The 26170-nt window shown below is 35.6% G+C and overlaps 1 protein-coding gene across 7 annotated transcripts in view; it reads right to left on the bottom strand.

The window, feature by feature from the left end:
* Positions 1–26170, bottom strand: part of Eip63E (cyclin dependent kinase Eip63E) — a 204388-nt gene that overhangs the window by 44008 nt on the left and 134210 nt on the right. Inside the window, exon 1 of one of the 7 annotated variants that reach the window (XM_076415481.1) lies at positions 13342–13464. The exons of 5 other annotated variants lie outside the window; for them this stretch is intronic. In XM_076415481.1, coding sequence (XP_076271596.1) covers positions 13342–13396 — 55 coding nt within the window. In that variant the 5' untranslated portion in view covers positions 13397–13464. Of the gene's footprint in view, positions 1–10438; positions 10539–13341; positions 13465–26170 lie in introns of those variants that run through there. One more of the 7 variants, XM_076415479.1, reaches the window with a different exon arrangement.

The raw sequence follows: 26170 nt of genomic DNA, 5'->3' as shown, positions 1-26170 counted from the left end.
CGGGTCTTTTCGATGCCGCGTTTTCACTGCATTAAGCGGGACTTTTTTTTGTTCGATTTTATTAGCCAATTAAAAGGGTCTTTCGCTCGTCTTTATTCTGCTGATATATCTCTACCGGGAGGAGACTGGAAACACCGAACTCTAAAAGCTTCTTTCTTAATGCTGTGTAGTTTATATACATTGTTGTATATTAACACATGCGCTGACAAATTCCGGGCCTAACACATAGATTTTTTAAATTTTATTTATTACTCTTCGTGAGTCCACAATCTGCCCTATTGGCAATAAGTATTTCTTATGTCTATATTATATATAAATGGCATGTAGAAAATCACTTCATTAAGCAATCTTCTGTATAAAATATTATCTTAATTAATTAGTCTTATTCTAATGCTTATTCTAAACTCTACATATGTCCAGTAATCAGATCAGGTGGTGTTAAACGTTTTAGTCTACGCACTTCACTATCACGTCGCATATTTAGCTGATTAGCGAGTACATTGGGATGCACTGACACTCTTTCGAAGTACTTTACACAAACACGTTGAATTACACTCGTTATAGGTTTTAGAGGAATATCGCGTTGTATCACTTTATTTGAAATATAGTACGGAGCATCAACAATGGCACGCAACACCTTATTTTGGAACCGTTGTGCGATGGATACATTAGATTTGCTAGCGGTACCCCATAGTTGGATTCCATATGCCCAAATAGGCTTGAGTATAGACTCATACAGCAATACCTTGTTATCTAATGTTAACTTGGATTTGCGCCCGATGAGCCAATACATTTGATATAATTTTAATCTCAGTTGTTTCCGTTTAGAGAGTATGTGCTTCTTCCAGGTTAGGCGTCGATCTAAATGCATACCAAGATATTTAACATGCTCTGCTTGGGGGAGTTGACGATGATTGATATTCACTGGTGGACATGTTCTTCTACGCAGGGTAAACGTTATATGCGTGGATTTTGTTTCATTGGCTTTAATGCGCCAGGTGTTCAACCATAATTGTATTTGCTCCAGGTGGGTTTGTAGGTTCATTGATGCTGTGACTGGATCTTCATGGGATGCTAAGATTGCTGTATCGTCTGCATATGTTGGCACAGTAGTTATTTTTGTGGTGGGTAGATCAGCCGTATACAGAACCTATATATATATATATCTTGGAACCAGTGTGGCCTTATGCTGTTCAACTGCGGGGCTGTATCAGTAAGAGCAATAGAAATATCATATAAATATTCCCAGAACAAGGTACTCCGTGTCATTGCTGATGCTCATGCTACATTCGTAACTACAATTTGTATAAGGGCCTGATGGTAGAAACTGTTAATAATGTTATCAAGGACTATGTCCAAAAACATGAATAGATACTCCATCAGCACATAAATGTTGAAGTTCTCCACCTTCTGGATAATGATGGCTTAGTCAGACGATTAAATTAAGTAAAACTATTCGATCTAATTCAGTGAAGTTATTAGTAAAACTCAGTGCACATTGAAAACAGTGACATAGATGTTAAACTCAATGTGTCTATCGTAGAATAAATACTCATTAGCTGTTAATTTACTAAATTTCTATAATAAATAATTAAAAATATATATTTTATACTTCTTATACTGAAAATATCACCTTTTAACGACATAGAATATCATAGTGGGCGATCACTAGTAATAATAATTACTTAAAGGTTCTTGTATGTATCAGATAAATGCTACACGTTAACTTTCTGGTAAACTACTTCTTCTATTAACCTATTAACTAGCGGTAATAAAACACCGATGACCAATCGATGAGACCGGATGGGCGATCAACGAAATTTATATTTCCTCCGTTTCCCCAGGAAGTTGTTTATTCACGGCCTATTCCAGGCCATCCTATTACCGTTCTCTTACGTTTATAACGCCATTTATTACCATCATAAAGACAAACCGCGTCTCTGTCAATTTCCACGAACTGTACCCTCGACGTTCGACCGTTGGTCTCTCGCTCTCTCTCCATTATCCATTTATCTAGTGGTTATGAGTTAGCCGGGCAATGGGATATGGCCCGGACCACCTCTACGCGGTAATAAATGACCGTCATTTCTCATCCAGACGGTCTTGCTTACGTATCATCTTATATAATTTAAAACGATTGAATTATAGATAAATAAGGAGTAACTATAATGTTGGGAGAGTTTTAATTAATTTCTTCATTTCAATTCACACATTATTTAGTGGTAAGTAGCACAAAATTGAGTTAACATAGTATGAATTAGTGTTGGGAACTATTGACTGTTTAGTAATTAACTACTTTTTAGTATCGACTGTTTCAGTCGTGTACTTTTAGTTACTATTTTTGGTTCTAATAGATTTTTAACGTTCTGGCTCTGTCGTTCTAGCCGCGACCTTGACAAAAATGTACCCAGTTTATGCCTGCATAGATTTATAAAGTAATATAAATAGTTTTTTTTGGTAGTCTGCTTGTAAATAACAATATATTATATATTAATAGAGCAGCATTTTGGAACGATATTTTTCAAGATTGTTAATGTAATAGGGTAAAAAGATTAAAATTGTGAATCATTATTAATTTTTATAATTCTCTCGATTTTTGTTAAAAAATATTTCCGTTCAATAATAAATAAGGCATTTACTTTATTTAAAAAAAGCACTAGTAGTTATTGTGCGATCATTTTTAATTATGTCATGAATTATTTTAATTAGTATTTATGGTTATTGTACTTCTTTAGTTTTTAGGTTTTGTTTAAGATCTTTTGTATTGTCTATATTTATTTTAGTATATTATTTGAAAATAGTAATTAACATATACGATATAAAACACTTGTAGTGTATTATTCCATTTTCTGCATTGAAATGTTAGAGCGGCCCTGGAATGATTGTGTGACTCTTGATGAAGATTACGTTGATGAATAAAGACAATTTAGAACAAAAAAAAAACGCATTTTCTTTGTTATGCCCTGGACTTTTCAGCCCATATGTTACTTATAGGAAAGTTGTGTCGGAAGTTGTTATATTAGACCTCGTGGCCACAATAGTAAATTTACCGAATACAGGTGTTGGCGAGCGATCGTATATCACCGACACGCGAAAAAAAAAACAACTTCTAATATCCATTACTCGTGTAGCGAAAATTAAAAAAAATCTCCGAGAAAAACGAGCCGGAATCACGTCAACATCATCAGGGATGAAGTATCGCCGTCGTTTCGGTCGGCGCCAGAAAGGCCCTCTCTCATTTCCAGTCGGGCCCCCTCCTCGGTAAACTCCACCACATCGGCCATTTCTCCTCTCGCGCTTTATATACCCCTCCCCCCGCAAGTGTGCACTTTCACCGTCCGCTACGCCATTCTCGATTGGGCTTTTGTTTATACCCGTCACGAGAAGAATAAGATGGAGAAACTTTCCATTTCCGCCCAGTGTATACGGGGAGATATTTACGTCTTTATGACAGTTTTCATCGTTATACCGCTCCCTCGTTGCAAGAAGATTGTTTTATAGTCAAGATAAATAAGAAATTGTGTTAAAGAATGACTCTCGTTCAATGGGCCTCAAAACTCTATTCTAAACCTCACGCGAAAAATATCAGGTGTGATGCATCCCTTTGCATTTTCTTTTTCGTTTAAGAAACAATTCAGATTGATTATTTGTTGTCGGTAACGATCTCAGTATTAACTGTTTCTTCAGGTTTCAATAGTTCAAAGTAACAGGTTAATTGAAAAGTCCCCGGCCTACCATAATAAAACACATTTTTTTAGCAAAATTAGTTTTTTTCTATTCAACATAATTCCCATCAAGGGTGATTCTTCAACTTATCGATATCATTTTTGTAGTACGATTTGTCCTTTGCTTCAAAATAGGCCTCCGTCTCGGCGATCACCTCTTGATTTGACGAAAATTTCTTCCCAGCGAGCATTCTTTTGAGATCTGAGAACAGGAAATGGTCGCTGGTGGTCAGATCTGAAGAATATGGTGGATGAGGAAGCAATTTGAAGCCCAATTCGTGGATTTTTGCCATAGTTTTCACTGACTTGTGACACGGTGCATTGTCCTGTGAAGCAACACTTTCTTTTTCTTCAGATGCGACGATTTTATCCTTCAAACGGTCCAATAACGCTATGTAATAGTCGATGTTGATGGTTCTTCCTTTTTTCAAGGTAGTCAATGAAAATTATTCCATGTGCATCCCAAAATACAGACGTCATAACATTGCCAGCCGACTGTTGCGTGTTCATCGTGTGCAGTCCACTCAGATGACTGTCGATTGGGCTTCGGAGTGAAATGATGGAGTCATGTTTCATCCATTGTCACATATCGACGAAAAAACTCGGGTTTATTATACTTGATTATCTTCAAACACTGTTCCGAATCGACTCATTGTTGTTATTGGTCAAATAAGCTCACGCGGCCTTCACTTTGTACAGAGCTTTCTCATACCCAAATATTCGTGAATGATATGATGTACACGTTCAGTTGATATATTTATAGTGCCTGCTATTTCATTCAGTTTCAATGTACAGTCATTCATAATCATTTTGTGGACTTTTTTAATGTTTTCGTCGGTAACAACCTCTTTTGGGCATCCGCTGCGTCTTCAGTGCTCACTTCACCACGTCTAAACTTAGCATACCAATCCTTGATGGTTGATTTTCCTGGGGCAGTATTCGGACACTTGGTATCAAGCCAAGTTATTGGTTCAACTGTATTTTTTCCTTTCAAAAAGCAATATTTTATAAACACGTGAAATTCATTTTTATCAATTTTTTTCACAATAACAAAAGTTGCTGCACTCAAAATGCTATAATTCACAAACTAATCGCCCGGCAGCTGTCAAATTTATACACGCATCTTTTGAGTGTTAGGGCTAGCTAAAAAACATATGGATTTAATTCTAATAGCGCCATCTATGTGCCAGGCCGGGAACTTTTCAACTGATCTGTTAAATAAACTAAACGGCGGATCTTGCTCAAAATCGCACAGTAGTATATTAATAGGTTTTTGGGGGCAGCAGTGATGTATTTAAAGTTACCGACTTATCATCAAACTGTCCTCATCTTCGTCAGTGCCCTTGTCGTAAACAATTTTGTTTATGTGTAATTTATGACACTAAAATTAAGGAAATTAATTGTAGGAAATCAAAAAACCGTCGCTCCCCCAACAGAAAGTTGTTTTATTGTATATAACCACGCGCCGTCTTCTCCGCACTGAACAAAATAAGGCCTTACACCTGTCGGTATCCATTCTCGGACCCTTCTCCCAAGACGAGCGACCACCATCCGGCGAGCGGCCGCTCGCCGCCCGCGTTCCTGCCTCAGTTAACCTTCCGACGACATCCCCTGATGGATGACGCCGTTTAAGACCACCGCGGCGCGAACAGGGCGCCTCAGATTAATTTATGAAGCGAAAGCAGGTAATCTGGAGAGTAACTCGTGAAGTTGCCGGGGGCGAGACACGGGGGAGGCGTAGAATTTCCCTCGCTCCCTCCACCCCGCGGGTTTACGGCGACGACGGATGAAGGGTGGTCGCAATGACTGGCGGAAACGTGCGCTTTTACCGTCTGAATAATGGAATGCGCTTCTGCGGATGGATTTAAATCCTCGGCGGTAAGCATTTGACAAAACGTCTCTTTGAAAGCGTCGTTTTTAACGAAGGGGGACGAAAGGGGGAATGAACGTCGTGTTCTGGGGGAGGTGAGTTTGATGAGCGGAATTAGAGACGTTTAAACGAGACTAATACGCAATATAATGGGGTGAAATAAAGTCGATTATATTTGATGTTGCTCCGTCGGAACTTTGGGGAAATTAATGCTATTGTCAGGGTAGCGATATATTGTGAGAATCTGACGGTTTGAGTACCACCAAACACAGAAGCGGTTAATTTTCATACTAAATAGTTCACTGTAGATTATTTTATTATCTTGTTAATCATTAAGGAGAATAAAAAATGTTTCTAATACTTTGTTTATTAAATTTATTTAAAAATACCAGCGTAATAAAACCAGGCTTCGGGATAATTGGGAAGAAAATGTTCCGTTAGAACCATTGGCTAAAGTATTCGACTCAAACAGCGCCTCCCATAAGAATAATTACAGAATGTCTTCCGGAATATCAATTAGAATTCATATATCTTTAAAAAATCAGAAAAAAAATCATTTTTGAAATCACATTTTTGAAGATCCTGACAAACCTGCAGAACAAGTCGAATCTTACAGGCCTATTTCGCTACTACCTGCAATATGAAAGCTATTTGAGAAACTGATATTTAAACGTGTTAAACATTTGGTAACAATACCAGATTTCCAGTTGGGTTTTCGAAATCACCATTCAACTATCGATCAAGTGCACAGAGTAACTGCGGCTATTGAAAGAGCGTTTGAAGAAAAGAAATACTGCCCTGCAATATTCCTGGATGTCTCACAAGCTTTTGATCGGGTTTGGCATTTGGGATTAATCTGTAAGATGAGCAAATTGTTACCGCGTAACTATTGTCAATTGCTGGAGTTATATTTATTCGGAAGAAAATTTAGAGTATCGCGTAAAAATATCTCGGCTGGAGTTCTACAAGGTAGCGTCTTAGGACCTCTCCTGTATCTGCACTACACTGCTGACATTCCAACAACAAAAGAAACACTTCTTGGAACCTTTGCTGACGACACAGTTATTATGGCAAAAGATATATCTCTGCCTAGGGCAATAGAAAAAGTGCAAGTGGCAGTCAACAAAATCTACAAATGAACAAAAGATTGGAAAATTCAACTTAATAGCTCCAAATCTGTTCACGTTAATTTTGCATTAAGGCGAAATAATAAACACTTAATTATATCACTCAATGGATACCTGATTCCTCAAGCAGAATCATCACGTTAGACAAAAAGCAATACACATTAAAACCAAAATAAAACAACTATACTGGTTAGTCAGAAGATACTCTTAACTTGATCTAAAATCAAAGAGGTTGATATACAATACAATTATAAAGCCAATTTGGACCTATGGGGTGTAAATATGGGGTTGCACTAAAAATTCGAACAACGCTGTCAAAACAAGGTTCTTCGATTGATTAACAAAGCCTATCGCTTTGTAACCAATGAAGAACTGCACGACGACCTGGAAATCAAATAGATTTGCGAAGTTATCCAAGATTTCGCCTTGAAATACGAAAGAAGATTACTAAATCATACTAACGTGGAAGCAATACAACTGCTGAACAGCGCGCAGGATATCAGGGGATTGAAACGAACAAAACCATACGAACTTGTGTAAACATTTAGTGTGTATTATTAGTGTAAACTATAGCTATAAGTTAATAATTAATAAATAATTATAATTTTATAATTGAGGAATACATACTCATGTATTTTCTCGCACTCGTCTTGCTTGTTAATTAATCCAAGTACATAGGAAAAGTAGTAATAAATTAATTGTTGATTAAGATTGTACTAAGCATATCTAATAAAGATGTTATAAAACATTTTTTTTTTGAAGATGTTTTTAATTCTCAATCGATTCGCAGTTACTCGAAGCATTTCTCGGTGTAATTAAATGGAGTTCGGGTAAAAGTATCGCAGCTGAAGCTGTAGGGTCACAAAAGGTAGATTGAAAATGCTCAAAGGCCCTTAGCCAAAAACTATTCCAAGTAAGAAATATTCAAGCTTTGAAAAAAATGCCTAGTCCGTGGATTCTCCGAATATGCACCACAGTTCAACGTAGGGATGCAGCAAAAAATATTGATATATCGATAATTTCTGAAAAAAATAGCTTTTTTTTTCAAAATAATTTAAATATAATTATAAATAAACCTAACATTTAAAGGCTAATATTTATAAAAATATCCATATATTTTTTGTAAAATATCAATATTCTTTTCGGTTGCTATCACCCCTTGTTCAAGGTGTAACACCACCAAAGGTGGACCGATGTTGTGAAATAACATAGTCTACCGGAATTTGGGCAGCTATCAGTTTAGGCTAAATGGCCATCGCAACTTGGAAAGAGGAAAACCATGGAAATCAGTCAAGAAACATTGTCATTTAAAAGATCTTCAAAGGTAAACTGGAGAACGAAGCTGTCCAGATGGAATAACGACCACGTACATCCTTGTGGCCGTTTCTTTAGGAAAGAGGTGTTATGGAAGCAGGGTATCTCCAAACAGAGCCAATGAGATATATTCAGCACCATTCGTATAGATACTATTTTCATAAAATTACAGAAAAACGTTTCAAAACGCGAAGATTACTGATATAAATAAATCTACTGTAGCTAATAAAATAAAATTATAATTAATTATAGTGATTATTATTATTGTTCTTTATCCAAGTATTTAATAAAAACCACTAAAAACGAATAATGAACACCAGCTAATTACTTACAATTCAGATATCATGTGATCGTGGAAAGAACCTGTTGGCAGAGAATGCCCAACTTACCTGTAACAAAAATAAAATAAGTTAAAACCAATCCAATATTTCATTCACGTATTAGTATTCAATTTGATACCTCCTCACATATATACTCCGAATTTAACAATAAATATTGATAACTAACGTCCTACCGAAATAATATAATATTCAAAGAATGTGAATTAATTAATTGAGGCTTATAATCATCAAATTATAAGTCATGTAGCAATGAAACAATTATCATTATCAAAAACAGTGGTTTTGGAAGCAAAACTCTGAGTTTTGGACCATGTACGATGAATACATTATCAAATCATGTAAGATAGCGGAAAATGATAACATAATTGTTGTTCGGACTCCGTTATCGACCACGAAGTGCTGGTCTATAGTCATACTGACTGATAAAACAAACTAGATGAATTAGTTAAATTGATGTTAAGTAAAAACCGTCTCAAAAATGCCAGAATGTTTTTCTTTATCGCAACATAGTGACGTCAAGTATGATTCTGGTGACATACACAGTTTCTGTAATTATATAACTCACAAGGAGTTACATTTAAACAGTCAACAAGAATAATTTTGGAGAATATTACTAGAATTCAAGAACATTCAATATCGTGGACAAAAAGTAGGGGATGCATATACATTTGGAAGTTTTGGTCAGGAGTTGGATAAGGGTAAGAGGATTTGTTATCCATTTTTTTTTATTTCTAGAATAAAAGTAAGAGTATCAAAATCCATGTACTTTTGAATTTATGAGAGAATATGAGACTTACACATATTTTCGGAAAATACACTTTTCATTGTATAACATAAAAACGAAAGGGTGTACAAACATTATTATACCACCATTTGCTTCAACACAAAATTCTTTACAATCCCTGTAATTTTGTTTGACATTGAAAAACGTTTATGTGAAAGAAAATAACAACAAAAAAGCTGAAATTTGAGATTTAGATAAATCTGTCAAAATAAACGCATCTTACGATAAAAGTACAATTCAATCTACTCTAGACAAATTCGATATCTGATCACTATTTGAAAATACATTTTTCATCGCAAAACATAGAAACTGAAGGGTGTATAGAAATTATTATACTACCATTTCATTCAACTGACTAGAGAATACCTAATAAGGCCTAATTTGCATTAACCTGCAATCATTTCGAAGGAAAATACACTTTCCACTATATATTGTTAGGTTACTGAAAATTTTGTGCTGAAAGCTACATATAACTATCGAAATTATTACTAGACCTCTTGCTACTATTTACCATTTTGTATTAGAACCAAATGACAAACACAAAAAAGAAAAACTATATGGTAAATTCTTAACCATAATATTAATACAATATGAATTCTTTCTACAATTTTGGGATATTTTCTGGTACATCTAATTCAAAAAACATATCAAATGAATTAACTGAGAAAATGAGAAATTAACATCTGGATATACGAGTGTTGCTATTTATATTTCGAGACTAATAATGAAAAAAAAAAAAAAACAGAAAATCTATTAACGAAAGGGATCATATCATCAATATACTTTTACATGTGCCTGAACCAATTTTCATAATGCATTTTTTCATCACGATTAAGATAATTAACTCAAACTATGCGAGACCCAACACGAACAGGTCCTTTCACAGATACATGTTCATGTAATATCTCATTGATGCTCGTCATCCTAATGCCCAAAGGGGACACAATAGTATTTTTAACAAACATTTAATAAATAAATTGGTATATTTTGCAAAAGAATGTTGATATTTTCACGGTAAGTCACATGATGATCTTGCAATATCGGGTGGCGCACAGCGTAAATGTTTTCTGGAACGAAAACAAAATGTTCTAAAGAAGGTTATGACTAAAAAGGGTGAAATTGAAAACGACGGACGGAGTCCGACAACACTAAGTATTGCCAAACCTCAAAATTATAAGTAGCAATTCTCGTAAGTATAACAGATCACACAATATCAACTACAATCACCACCAATCCTCTTGGGAGTCAAGGGAAACAAGAAATACCAACAGGAGTACCTTCAACGGAAACAAAAATCACGTGCACGATAATTCGTTGTTGATTTGGTTGCATCCTAAACCGAGCACAAGTTCGGGGACGCATGAACCGATACACTGCCGCAATAGCGCACAAAAAACTAGCATCTCCCTACACTATGAACGCGGTAATATGCCCAATTGCAGCTGATAATGTGGTACTCCGCACTAACCGCGATAAAAAGAGTAAATATAAATAAGACATTCTTTCGTGGGCTGTTTGAACGGAAAGCTCTGATCCAGGTCAATAGTATGTATTTGGGTTATGTTGACTTAATCAGATGTAGACTGTTGACTCGAGAGGCTGGGGATCAAAAATGTGCGTACGGTGCCACCGTATATTTTCGTAGATAAACCGGCTCGAGCACAATTGCGACATCTTTCCAGTGCATCGAAACGTTTAAAGAATGTGAATTAATTTTGAAAGATATATTTTTTTTGGTAATTTCACTACTTCTTTGATGGTTCTATTCCCAGTGATACACTCCATTTTTTAGAACACTGTTTAGTTGTAAAACACTGCACAGTTTTATAGTTATATTAGTTCAAAGGGTTTTTGTCTCTTGAATCATCAGGTCCATCGTTGTTGAGCCGTTGTAGTACTCCGACGTATATGCCCACGCAATCTGATTTGATGCTTTTTCGCAAATCGTTTAAATTCTGCACTGACCGTTGGCACAGTTAGATCTTTGTGAGGCGTACAATGGGGCCTTAACAACGCTGCGATATTTATAATAATCATAATAATAATTTAAAAAATTATCATAAATAATAAATATTTAAGATTTTTAAATAAATATTTTTGCCCTAGAGTGACAAGTTGGACCGGGTTATGTGGGACTGCCTCTGGGCTTACCAATACACTAAACCGAAACCGCCTCACAGTTGATCCCTGATCGGGCAGCCGTTATTGGGCACGAGGACCCGACGATTCTACTGATTCGCGAACTTCAGTTAACACACGATTGGACTGCCGTATGGGGGTAAAAGTTACGACTGCAGCGACGAATGAGGCCGTTTCAGCCTAGAAAAGGGGGGCAGGTTAGCGGTGACGAGGTGCTAAGCTCCCAGCATGTCGACCAGCTCGCGAACAAGCGCGTTTTCAGAAGAACTTGAGCTGAGTTGTTGTTTGTGGAATGATTGAGATATGAACTGCTTGATTTGTGGAGTGTCAGTTTCCCTATGAATTTGATTATTTCCGACAAACCATGGAGCGTTTAAGATTCTCCTGAGGAACTTATTTTGGAAAACTTGAAGGCGTTTCACCTGGTTGGGTGTAACAAACTTGAAGTAGACATTAGATCCGTAGAGGAGTACTGACCGAATTAACATCTTGTAAAATAAGCATTTGATGGAGATGGGAAGTCTGCTAGAAGGGCAGATCAGAGAAGATAGCAGGTTTAGTATCCCCGAACCTTTCTGGGTTTGGGAATGCCAACTGAACCGTCGGTCGAGGATTTTTTTTTGATCACGCTAATACTGGATTTCTTTGTGCAGCTTCATAAATTCAAACCGTATAATAACAAAGTTTATTGTGGAGTGTTCGAAGAAAACATTTAACACATTTCTCAACACCTCATACAAGTTTTGCTCCTTTCTTTTCAATATGCTTTTTCTTCGCTCGAGCTTGGCCTCCATGGAACAGTATTTAGTTGTGTTCGCATACGGAATTATTCTACAATTATTGCCAGATATTTGTATGTAAAATCCACATATATAGACTTCACATCAATTCAATTTTCATTTTATTCGCCTTCCTTAGTTCGCTCAGTAATATTATTAAGTGTGTAGAGTGCTGTGGTTTCACCAGTAAATTTAGCCATGTTAAATTGGTGTGGTAGTTGTGTTATTTATAATATTTTAAAATATATGACAAAAACGACAATTTCTATAAACATTTTTATATTACCTTTCGATTCAGTGAAAGCTTCTTTATAATATCTATAATACTTATTAACTTACGACTATATGAATGGAAATAACCGCAAAAAAGCTTGAAAATGACGCAAAGCAGTGGCAAAATGTTTAGCTCTTGGATATTCAAAACTTTGAGAGTGAAAGTAACGAAAACCCGTTAAATTATTTCAGATTTATAATTTTAAATATATATTACAAGGACTGAAACTTGTTATGATGACACGGACACCAAAATTCGATGGAATTAAATAGGAAATAGGTAAAAATTCCTGCATACATCCCTTGATTAGTTTGTAAATTGAGATCTGCAAAACTAAAGAAAACATATTCACAAACAAATTGAAAAACACGCAAAAACCAAGGCTCACAACAGAGATTACACACAGCCCTTAAAATTAATATACATCCCAAGTACTGTATTTCGTTGTACAACAATGATGTTTTTTTGTACATACGTCATCAAGATGTTTAATGTCATGCCTGTCGCAATTTGTAAATTCGTTTTAGAATCAGACAAAATTATCCTTCTCATTTTATTCTAGTTAAAAAGAGACACAATGTTGTCTGATTAGTACGAACGCGTAAACGAATGAGCCTGTCAAAGCCGTCCGGTTGTCAGACGTATGCAAAATTCTTGAAAGCAATGGTGATATGAGGTTAGAACTCTAACCTATAAACTATTGTGGCTGTATAATTAACTGTAGTTTTTTTAGATGTACTATAATGTTAACATATGTTCAAAATAACTTTGAACAGACTACAATCAATGTATCAATTTAAAAACTTATGTTATTATGGTTATGGTTATAAGGGTGAGAACCTAACAGCACTTAGTGTTGCCAATTCTCAAAATATTAAGTCAAATAATTTAAATATCAACTTAAAAACTATGTGAGAACTAGAAATTAGAACAATTGTTGTCTGAATCCGAAACATATCTTTATAAAAATGAAAAAAACCTGTCCAACCTGAAGTTGAAGTCATTCGAATTCCACGTCTTAGCACAACAAGACTAGGTAGCATACTGAATATTACCACTTGATTTACAAATATAACTTCACTATAACTTCATATAAATTAACAAAATCCAAACTACAACGAGGCAATAACGAATTGATACATTATAATTTTAGTTTATCTTGGATGCACTGGCGTTTTTCTTTGTTGACTTTTATTATTAGCATAGTTATCATCGCGATATCTGATAAACATGCTAAGTAGACACTTTAATGTAGTTCGAATGGGTTTTATTTAGTGCGTGACGACTTGGAACGAACATATATTATCCAGATTCAAGTCGAGATATAAATTGAATTATGAGGTTTAGTTAATGTTTCAATTATTTTTTTGCCTGAGTATTTCTACCATATTGTGCAATTTTTTTAGAGTTTCGTAAAACCGTGATGAAAAATGGCTTTCATAATAAATTTTCCGCAGTTTTTCAGTTAGTTAGGGACCAAGTATCAGCCAAGTCATGTTTCACCGATCTAAATAACTGATAATTAACTGATAATTTTTATTTTTTCTTGAAAATATCGATATTTTTTATACTTATTGCGAAAAAAATATCCAACACCCTTAGGTCTGATAATAGAAGATTATATCTGTCATCCGTGGCAAGAAAATAACAAAATCACCGAATCTGAAAATGAAGCATCATCGGTAAGGCTTTAAAATATTAAAAACACGACCTTGATAAGAACAAATTCATAATCGTAATAGTTAATTGGTTTAATTCGATATACGACGATTCGAAACAAACTTATATGACCCGGATCAACTAGAAATCAAAACCCGAATAATACAATTCCCCGGAGGAAACATCCCCCCGAACACCACAAGTCCCATCTTCCCCCCATCCGGATCGTCCGATATTGGACCGGCTCACTTCATAACAGACACACCATTATGTCGGTAGTTCAGACCGTGGTCTCGTCTTATTGTATTTAGAAAAGCGAAAAGATTGAAAAGAATGAACCAGTCGGTTTATGAGATTTCTTTCTTTTGCTGCGCGTCCCGCACTATTCCCCGGGGCGCTTGTTTAAGTTTCTCTCTCGGTCCGATAACGGGGGAGAAGCGCGCGCGGTGCGGGGGTTCGCTGTCTGCTATCCGATATAATAGAACGTCGTGCGTGCGGTACGGCCCCCCGTCAGTTCTGAAGCCGGTAAAGTGAAATTGGAGCGGACAACGTCGAAGTTGGCGGCGGCGGCTCGCGAGAACGGGAAAGCGTTCGTGACTTTCCATCAGACTGTCACTTTTCCGAACAATCTTACCATCGAATTTTAATCGCAAATAATATCACGTTTCTTTGTATTCTATTTTTTTTGGGTAGACATTTTTAAATATAGTAGTCTATTCAAAGTTTATTGTTACATATCTCATCAAGATGTTTAATACATTGCCTGCCGCAATTTGTACATTTGTTTCAGAATCAGACAAAATTTCCCTTCTCATTTTAGTCTAGTTAAAATGAGACACAATGCTGTCTGATTAGTTCGAACGCGTAAACGAATGAGCATGTCAAAGTCGTCCAGTTGTATAAACTATTGAGGCTGTATAATTAACTGTAGTTTTTAGATGTACTATGATGTTAAAATAAATTATATTTGATAACATTTTTATTCAATTATTTTATTTAGATTAGAATTTTGTTGTATATCAAAGCCCAACTGAACCAAAACTCAGAGTTGATGCGGCGACATTGCGACGTTTTGACCTCACAAATTTAGATAACGTAGATGTACAAAATAACTTTGAATAGACTATACCTTTTTATCTTCAGTTCAGTTCTCGTTGTTGTGTCTCTTTGTGTCAAGACTTGCCAATTTGGATGTATGGGGTGCAAATATGGGGTTGCACTAAGACATCCAACCAACTAGTAATCCAACGTACTCAAACCAAACAAGTTCTATGATTAATTACCAATGCTTATCGCTACGTAACCAATGAAGAACTACAGGGTGACATCGAGATCAAATGGATAAACGAAGTGATCCAAGATTTCGCCTTAAAACACGAAATAAGATTGCTAAATTATAGCAACATGGAAGCAAAACAGCCACTGGACAACACGCAGACAATCAGAAGATTGAAGCGAACCAAAGCACTCGTTTACAGTTTACAGTAACTTCTTTAGCGTATTCTTAACGTCAGCTTAAGTAGATTGGTTTTATTTTAATTTGGGAACTACATACTGATGAATTAATACCACACTCGCCTTGCTTGTGTGTTAATGCAAGTACAACAGAACAGTACCAATAAATTAACTTGTAAATTAAGATTCTACTAAACATATCTAATGTAAGATGTCATTAGTAAAAAAAATTACTAAAAATATCCAATTTTATGTGGATATTAACGAAACCATAACATGTTTTGTTGCAATACTACTGGCCACGATTATATAAGATGCGAATTACTAATGGAAATATATGTGAATGATCTAAGATCATAAAACATCGAGTGTTTACTTTTCATCTTTACCATGGTAATCTGAGACGGTAAATAGTTCTTGTTTGATTTAGTTATTACCGCTGTTGTTGATGTAATTCCTTCGGTGTTAATCGCAGTTTGCATTGAGTCAGTTAACAGTCGGATATGTGAGAATGGTTGTGTTACATGCAATGAGTTGAGAGATAATACTTTACGACTCCGTTTCTTCTCTATCTTCACTGTAGAATAATTTAGGATTTATTCTGTGGTTAGTATTAAGACAAAATAATTGAATCATTTGCTATATTGATCAGATCGCACAATAGGAGAGGTTCTTGAGATTTATTGCTTTCATCAATATATAATTTCTGAGTCAGGGTGCCACTGTCTCTATAGTATTAATGAATCGATAAAAACCTTAATTCACTAGAACCACTATAAGAAAACAAGTATAACGGTTCGAAATATTCCTCAAGAACAAAGTTCTTATGAATGATATGTGAAGTTATATTACATAACTTAATTAATTTTCATTTTAGATGGATAATTTTTACTATATATATATATATATATATATATATATATATATATGAAAACCTTAATTCATTAGAACCACTAGAAGAAAACAAGTATAACTGTTCTAAATATTCATCAAGAACAAAGTTATTATAAATGATAAATAAATGAAGTTATTAATTATAATTATAAATGAAATAATTAAGTTATTACATAACCTAAATAATTTTCAGATGGATGATTTTATAATATATATATATATATATATATATATATATATATATATATATATATATATATATATATATAGTATGTTTTATTAACAAAGACTTATATGGACAGGATAAATTGTTTAACTCTGATCTTACCGTTGTTTCTTCTCGGATGTTGTCTATCGACTATTGAGTTCCAAGTCGCAAAATAAACAAAAAATAATAATATGTCGTTTTCCAATATTAGTGAAACATATATGACCCCTTAATATCCGAAATTTGCTTATAAATCACACAGAAAACCATGAAAATTTAGGAAATTGAAACTTTACAGGATCATTTTAGTTCAAATTAACAAAAAAAAAGTTCTACGTGATCCCATATAAGTACGAAAAGTTTTAGAAACAAGAAAAAAACATCAACCGACAAAGTTTTAAGGCCCGTTCCAAGGCCGAAGATAAAAAACTGGAAACTTATTCACCAGAAATCCCAGATGACCCTCTAGGTCGTAAGGCATAATCCGTATTGTCGTCAAAATTGGCTCCGACTCCCCCCCAGTTTCCCCTTCACCCCTCCAGACCATTATTAAGCCCATTGCCCCCGGAGCCCTCGCAACTTTTACTGGTCCTTTGGACGTTTTCTCCTTCATCTCGGTCTCGAACAGGTGGTAAAGGCCGTAAAAAAGCCTCCGGTCCGATGGAAATATTTCAGAGACGAGAGAGGAACGCATAAAACCCTCGACGACGGGCGATGCAGAAACTTTTTCCTTAAAAAAAGCACCGGTTCGAGAGTTTTTTTCGGGAACGGCTTTATGTTGATGAATTAGCGCTCTCTCGTCCTCAATTGAGACGACTCCGCGAAATAATGACGTCGTCGGTTTGCCGGGCGCCCGATGCACAACTTTTTAATAGCGAAAGTTCCCATAATATTTTTATTTTAAATCGCTTAAAAGTTTTCGTGTAAAAATAACGAAACTTTCTATCGTAAAATATCGAACAGTTCAGAAAAAAATAAAATGGCGAATGCGATAGATGATGGTGAAGGAGCAGGTTTAATGATGGTGAATGCGCGCATCACGATAATCGCGTAAAGAAAACAAAGAGACTCGTGTATCTAAATCGCATGTCGCCAATTTTTATAAAAGGCAGAAAATACCGCTCCCCCAGCGATGATATTCCGTCGTCTAATAACGTCTAAGCGTCACAATTTATCGAGACAACCAATTGCATCCGATATAATCTTTATTGCCGCTCTATGTCCGTCGACTAAAAGAAACGGGGGATAAATAAACTTTGGGCCCTTTAACCTCGTCCCTTCTGTTTGAGAGACGTCCCCCCACCTCCGCCGCCCAGCGTTCGACGGCGGGCTCATAAATATTTTATCAGCGGGACCCCTCGGGGCGGGCGATCAGGACGAACGAGCCAAATCAAATAAAGGCGGCCAAAAACTTGGCTTTTATCAAAATTGCGTCCGCCTCCGTCGGAGTTCCTTTCTTGTTATGATGGTCGCAATTCAGTTATGACCGTTTTAGAAAAAAATATATATAAATGTCTCGGTTTGACTGGATGCGGAGTCAGAATCCCCTCCTCTGATTCCGACCGTCAATCTAGATTGAAGCAAACATGATATTACATCCAAGAATTAGTTTGGGGCATCATACATTGAATTCTTGTTCGTTAGTCTCGCTAAAACTCGAGAACGGCTGGACCGATTTGGTTCAATTTGATTTTGAAATATTTCATATAAAATATAAAAAGTACAGGGAATGTTTATATGGTGAGGAAATATGAAATAATACCATAGTAAAACACATTTTTTTGGCAAAATTATTTTTTTTTATTCAACATAATTCCCTTCAAGGGTGTTACACTGATTATAGCGTCCCTACAACTTTTCGATACCATTTTTGTAGTACGATTTGTCCTTGGCTTCAAAATAGGCCTCAGTTTCGGCTTCACCTCTTCATTCCACGGTAATTTCTTCCCAGCGAGCATTTTTTTGAGATCTGAGAGCAGGAAATAGTCGCTGGGGGACAGATCTGGAGAATACAGTGGATGAGGAAGCAATTCGAAGATCAATTCATGGATTCTTGACAAGGTGCATTGTCTTAGTGAAGCAGCACTTTCTTTTTCTTCAAATGCAATAACGCTATGTAATAGTCGTTGTTGATGGTCCTTCCTTTTTCAAGGTAGTCTATGAAAATTCGCATCTCAAAATACAGACGCCACAACCTTTCACACATCGACGCAAAAACTCGGGTTTATTACGCTTGATCATCTTCAAACACTGCTCCGAATCATTAACTGGGGGTTGTTTTTAGTGAAAAGTGAGCTCGTGCAGCACCCACTTTGCACAGAGCCTTCTCATACCCAAATATTCGTGGATGACATGATGTACAAGTTCAGTTGATAGCCTTAGAGTGTCTGCTATTTCATTCAGTTTCAATTTACGGTCATTCAACATCATTTTGTGGATTTCTTAAACGTTTTCGTCGGTAACAATCTCTTTTAGGCGTCCACTGCGTTCAGCGTCTTCGGTGCTCATTTCACGTCTAAACTTAGAATACCAATGATTGAATTGATTATTGAATTTCCTGGGCAGTGTTCGGAAACTCGGCGTCAAGCCAAGTTTTAACTTCAACTGTATTTTTCCCATCAAAAAGCAATATTTTAACACGCGAAATTCCTTTTTATCCATTTTTTTACAATAACAAAAGTTGCTTCACTCAAAATGCTATAATTGACAAACTAATGATCCGACAGTTGTCAAATTTATACACGCATCTTTTGAGGGTTAGGGCTATCTAAAAATATATGGATTTAATTCTAGTAGCGCCATCTATCAATTAGAATAATATTCTAATTTCGTTATAGTAAAGGTTTACCAAAAAAAATGTTTGTAGTGACTGCATATGGTAAAGCTTAGTTTGTAACTGTATTTCACATTTGTTGTTATTTAGTCACAAATTTAGGAAAAAGTGCTTTCTTCATTTATATTATTCTATTACTAATAAGTGCTAATAGTAGTAATCGTCACAATTGTATTTGAGAGTGACTGGAAATGATATGGATAGGCTTAGAATGCAACGAGTTTGTGCACATCAAACACCACAGCAGTGGGCACGATACAATGAAATTGATCGATTCCGCAAACCCAGCAATCCACTACGATCTAGATAGATAATGGCGCTTAGAAATCAGTTAGAATTGAGGAAAATACAATCAGTTGCCAATATTGTTAGCCATTGAAATACATTCATTCATATGGGATGTCCAAAAACATATAAGGCATCAACATATCACAACATGAATCGACCTAGACTTAGTAGAAACAGTGGTCTTTTTCTGCGGTGTAAAATAATTTCTAGTTTATTTGCAAAGGAACTATTTAATAAAAAAATTTCCAGGTATAGCTTCCTGGACTATTTCCTGTTTCCAAATATAAATATATTACTTAACTTGGGATGGAACCTTAATGGAAAACTAAATCTAAAGTGTTTAGAAGTTGATTAAGTTGAGAGATAAAACGCCTTTTTACAGAAAAACATATTTTATTCAAAATATCACTGACTTATTAAAATGAACCCGTATTTTGTAATTTTTTAAACTTTTATCTTTTCTAATTTGTGCGATAATGCCTTGATTTCATTTATATTATTTAGTTTTTTGATATATAAACATCGTAGCATCTTCCATGTATATCATATTAAGGGATTAATTTCACAAAAACAGTATGTAATCCTTGGTGGTGTATTTCCTAAAACGCTGTAACCGACAAAATATTAAGCCAACCGTGAAATCAATATCAAAGCTGCGGATTTTCACCGACACAAAGAGAACAACGTAACCGAACGAAACAAAAAAAAAACAGAAGGAAAATTTCATCAATTTCAAAGAAATAAAAATTCGAACGTAACCCCGCCGCTAACTACCCAACACAAAAACGGGCATTTAATTCCAACGCTAATTAATTAACACGCACAAAAAGACCGCCGCTTTCATACGAGAATATAAATAATGCAGTGTGCGTGATGGAAATTATGTAAAAAACCCTTCGATCCCCATCCCAGAAGATTAAACGGTTATCCAGGCCGTCGAGAGCACTACACACTTGCAGCGGCGAGGCCTCTTCCCCCGTTTTTACTCTTTGCCCGAAAGGGAATCGTTTTCAGGTCTGTAAAATTAATTAACAAAAATGGTGAAGGAGCTTTGGTTGTTAATTTTAAAAAAATCAATATACAGCTACAATAAAACAAACAATTAATGAAACAAGACCAGAAATATTACAAAAGATGAATATCCAAGATTATTACCTACTTGGAATTAATTTTAAGTCTATGAACCTAATTTATTAAAAAAAAGGCAAATGAGCGTTTGTCGTGAATTGTTTAAAATATTTGGCATTCTATATCATGTCAATAATATAAACAATCAAATAAACTAGACAGCACAACATAAATATCCAAGTTTATTTCCTACTTCGAAGAATTTATTAAAGAATGGTGAAGGCGCGCTCACAGTGAATTGTTTTAAAAATTTCTCATTACATATAATTTCAATGATAATCAAACGAAACGGTCAAAAAAATAAAAATAGCAATATGTATAAGATAATTACTCACTTGGCATCATTTTCAAGCCTGTGAAACAAATTGATTAAAAAATGGTGAAGGATCAATGATTTTATTTAAACAATAGTCAAAATAATACAAACAATTAAAGAAACGAAACCAAAAACATGTATAAAATAAATATCCATGTTTATTCCTTCCATCACACGACACCATCACTCATCCGAGCTTCCATTAACGGAATTAATTTTTTCGCGAGTCTTTCAGGTCAAAATCCTGCCGCGCTAATAACACACCTTCGTCTACCCCTTTGCCGCGAGCAGGCCGCGCCCTCCTGCTCCTGTCTTGTCATACCGTCGACCCCTTCCCTCACACCATGCTTTGTCAAAGAAACAAAGATGTCATCGTAATCCAGCTCTATCGGCCCATCAGTCCGGATCACGTTAGAATACGGTTTAATGGACCTCATTTGTCACGGGTGGTGGCAACCCTTTCAATAAAAGCATTTAGGGGGGGGGGGTTGCAGCGATGCTGTGAAAAAACAAAACCGGATACGATGCCTGATGAAAATAATGCGAATTTATTCATTGAAGTCTTGCATATGGACGATTCGTCACTGTGTGTCATTGTAATTATGACAGATGGGGAAAAGGAATAATAAACGTAATGGTATATTTTAAAAAATTGAAACAATCGACATATCTTCATAACACTTTTTGATTAATTTTTCTTAATGTTTTATGTAAATATATTTCTAATCCCTATCCAATTATTGTTACTTTCATTTTATTCTTAAAGCAATTGTGTGTTTTTGACATAATCCTAGCGTGCATAACAGAGAAGAGTATGATTAGCATTTTATTGCTTTTACTTGGTATGTATAAATGAGTATACATACATAAGCAGCCCAGAGTATGAACTGGAATTGAATCAAGGTCAGTACAATGAAAACTTTTAGCGTTGGTTACTAAAGTGCCATTAATTAAAGAATCAATTATTTTTTTACCAAAGTATTCAAATCAATATATTGGCTTAATAATTGGTCAGTTAATAATTAAATTGAAATACATAACATGTGTTTAGTTTAGCATTAGATTTAGCAGAATTTCTTCTGCCTACATAAGGCAAACATTAATCTACAAAAATAATAAGAAAATGCGTCGTTTTAGTAAGTCAGTAAGTCAAAAGTTAGTTTCCTCTTAATTTCAAAGAAGGTAGTAGTAGATTGAGAGATTTCCAAATTGTAATGATATATAAAAAAATTGATCTTTTGCCTCTATTTTAGGCAGACAGAAATGAGATGTCATGAAAAAGTTTATATTTTAGAAAAGTTGGAAAAGTTATAATGCTCGAAGAAATGCATATTCAAAACTAAGATATAGAACAAGTAAATGCGTTCTTTCTGGGCCTAGGAATCGATTGCAATATTGAACATCTTATATATAAAAATGAATCGCAAAATGTGTTGGTAAGCGCATAACTCAACAACGCCTGGACCAATTTGGCCAAATCTTTTTTTAAAATGTTCGTTGAAGTTCAAGGATGGTTTTTACGGCGAGAAAAATTAGAATTATTGCTGGAAAAACCCTAAAAATAGCCCTTTTCTTTTTCCCATACAATATTAGGCCTGACCGCGCCCAATCGTCCAATGCATGACGCTTTTAACCAAGAGTTGCATCGAGAAAGACTGTATGATCTCAACGCTTTGAAAGAATTAATTCAAACAAATCTTCCACTGTTAAATGAACAACAGAAGTATGTATTTGAAACTCTTATGAAAGTAACAAATGATGAAACTGGAGGGATTTACTTCTTAGATGCACCTGGTGGTACAGGAAAAACTTTTTTGATTTCATTAATATTAGCAACAATTCGCTCACAAAATAAAATTGCACTTGCACTCGCTTCGTCGGGAATCGCAGCAACTTTGCTTGAAGGTGGTCGAACAGCCCATTCAGCACTAAAATTGCCATTAAATATGCAAAGCAATGAAACTCCAACCTGCAACGTTTCGAAGAACTCTGCAATGGCAAAGGTTTTGCAGCAATGTAAATTGATTGTTTGGGATGAATGCACGATGGCACATAAAAAATCTTTGGAGGCTTTAGACAGAACCTTAAAAGATCTACGTAGCAATAATAACCGATTTGGTGGTGCAATGATTTTATTAGCAGGAGATTTTCGTCAAACATTGCCAGTGATTCCACGATCAACGCCAGCTGATGAACTCAATGCATGTCTAAAGTCCTCCATTTGTGGAAACATGTCAAAGTACTTCATTTAAGCAAGAATATGCGTGTCGAGTTGCAAAATGACCAATCTGGAAACATATTCTCTAAACAACTCATTGACATTGGTAATGGCAAATTTCCTATAGACATGTTGACTGGCTGTATTAACTTTCCTCAAAGTTTTTGTCAGTTAACTCGATCAAAAGATGAACTTATTCAGAAGGTGTTTCCAGATGTTTCTCAAAATTACAGAAACCATGATTGGTTGAGCGAACGATACTGGCTGCAAAAAACATAGATATAAATGAATTAAATTTCAAAATTCAAGAACAAATTACAGGCGAATTGAGGATATATAAATCAGTTGATTCGGCTACTAATCAAGATGATGTAGTCAACTATCCACCGGAATTTTTAAACTCGCTGGATTTGCCAGGATTGCCACCTCACAATCTTCAATTAAAGGTTGGATCGGTGGTTATAATGTTGCGAAATATCAACCAACCGCGTCTTTGCAACGGTACACGGTTAGCGATAAAAAAATTACTAAACAATGTGATAGAAGCAACTATACTCAAAGGAAAGTATAAAGGAGAAGATGTTCTCATATCGCGCATCCCAATGATTCCGACTGATGTGCCATTTGAGTTTAAACGACTACAGTTTCCAGTGCGGCTTGCTTTTGCTTTGACTATAAACAAGTCCCAGGGGCAATCATTAAGTGTTTGTGGTATTAATCTAGAAAATCCATGTTTCTCACATGGTCAATTGTATGTTGCCTGTTCCCGTGTTGGAAAACCATCAGATTTGTTTATCTATGCGCCAGGTAATCAAACAAAAAACATCGTATACCACAAAGCACTGCAATGATAATAATAATAATAATTATGATTCACATGATTAACAATAAAGCGATTACTTACTTTTCAATCCTTATATACGTTTTATTTAATTATTTTTTATTCACAACGCCCTATCACCAGGGTGATGGTTCTGTTCAGGCGAATTTTTTAAAATACGTAGGCACACAAAAACTGCCACATTACAAATCTTTTTGACAGGACGAAGTCTGTCGGGTCAGCTAGTAATATTATATAAATAATATAAGTAACAATTGCAAGAATTGTATAATGCATGTATTTAAATGTAGAAATATTTAAAATACTATCGTATACTGTATATATGAGATATTATCTTCTGTATACTGTGAAGGTAGAAACTGTCGATCAAGGTTATCAAGGACATGAGCAAGCCCCAAGACATGAAGAGGCTCGATCGGCACATCAATATTGGGGTTCCCCAGCTCCCTGATAATGATAGCTTAGTCAGAAGTCAGAAGATTAAAGAGAATAAAACTTGTTGATTCGGTGATGTTATAAGTAAAACTCATTCAAAACTGTGACACAGATGTTAAGCCCAAAGTGGCTGTCGTACAATAAGAACTTTATAAAAATAAATAAAATATGTATTGTCTTCTAGAATCATTCATTTTATTACATCGCTTATGGTACGCACCAATTTTCAGTTAAATTTCCGAAACAAAAAGCAATTATTTTACTGAAGCGTCAACGATTATTCCTACACTCACGAACACGGACGTGTATGGGAAGAGTTCGTAAACTGGGTCACGAAATTCGTAGCCAAACACTTACGTTAAAAGCGGCGGCAATTATGAACGACTAGTACGAACGCGAGCACCCCCCCAGTGCGGCACTAAATGGTGTAGGGGTGGCGCGACATTATGGGCAATTCAATTTGGAAACTATATCGGCGAATATAATTTTATGCGGAGTACGTAGCGTCGCGCGAGTTCCCGTAAACTTTCGCCGACGGATGGCGGAGTGGAGACAATAAAAGCGGCGGCTCGTAAAACATCCATTTCCGAATACTTTGGAGACGACGTTCGCTTCGTCCGGAGGACGCACGGGCCGAGTAATGCGAGCAAATAGTGTTCTGATTCGATTATTAAAGTTTTATCGAGATGAAACACTTCCTGGAGACTGGGGGAGAGGGTGGCGAAGCTGTAATTGTCTCAACTGTATGGCCAGGATAGCCATATTTAATATTATCACAAGTCACCAACACAATTTTTGTTCAAGAGTGGTTTTATTCATCAACGTAATCTCCATCAAGAGCCACACATTTATTCTAGTGCTGCTCTAACATTTCAATACCACTTTTGTAGAACGATTTATAGTTTGCGTTAAAAGAGGCCTGTCACCAGTTTCTACCCATTCATATGACGATTGTTTCCATTCCGGAGTAAAGTGATGGATTCATGTTTCATACATTGTCACAAATCGACGCAAAAATTCCGGCTTGTTACGTTTAAATATGGCCAAACACTGGTCAGAATCATCAACACGAACTGTGAGCAAACGCGGCACCCACTTTCGACAGAGTTTTCTCATAGTCAAATGCTCATGCAATATAAAATCATCACGTCATTTTGATATCTCTATGATGTTAGCTAACTCACGCAACTTCACTTTTCGATCATTCGAAACGATTCTGTGGATTTTTTAAATGTTTTCTAGTGTTACCATCTCATTTAGACGTCCACTGCGTTCTGCATCGTCGGCGTTTCTACGACCACGTTTGAAGTCACCAAACCAGCGTTTCATTGTTGCTTCTGATGGAGCGGACTCCTCACACTCTTCAAGCCATTGCTTTGCTTGAACGGTATTTTTCCCATCAAGAAGCAGCGGATTAAAATTAAAAATACGAAATTGTTTTTGATCTATCATTTTGAAAATAACAAAAGTAGTTTCACTCTTAGCACAATAACTTATGAGTAGAATATCATGAAATTTTAACAGATTTCTTTTGAAGTTTAG

The sequence above is a fragment of the Rhynchophorus ferrugineus genome, unplaced genomic scaffold, assembly GCF_030347505.1.
Source record: "Rhynchophorus ferrugineus isolate W39M unplaced genomic scaffold, kcgeb_rfMv2 rfM10, whole genome shotgun sequence".
NCBI classification, from domain to species: Eukaryota; Metazoa; Arthropoda; class Insecta; order Coleoptera; family Curculionidae; genus Rhynchophorus; species Rhynchophorus ferrugineus.
This window is presented reverse-complemented; position numbering and strand designations above follow the sequence as displayed.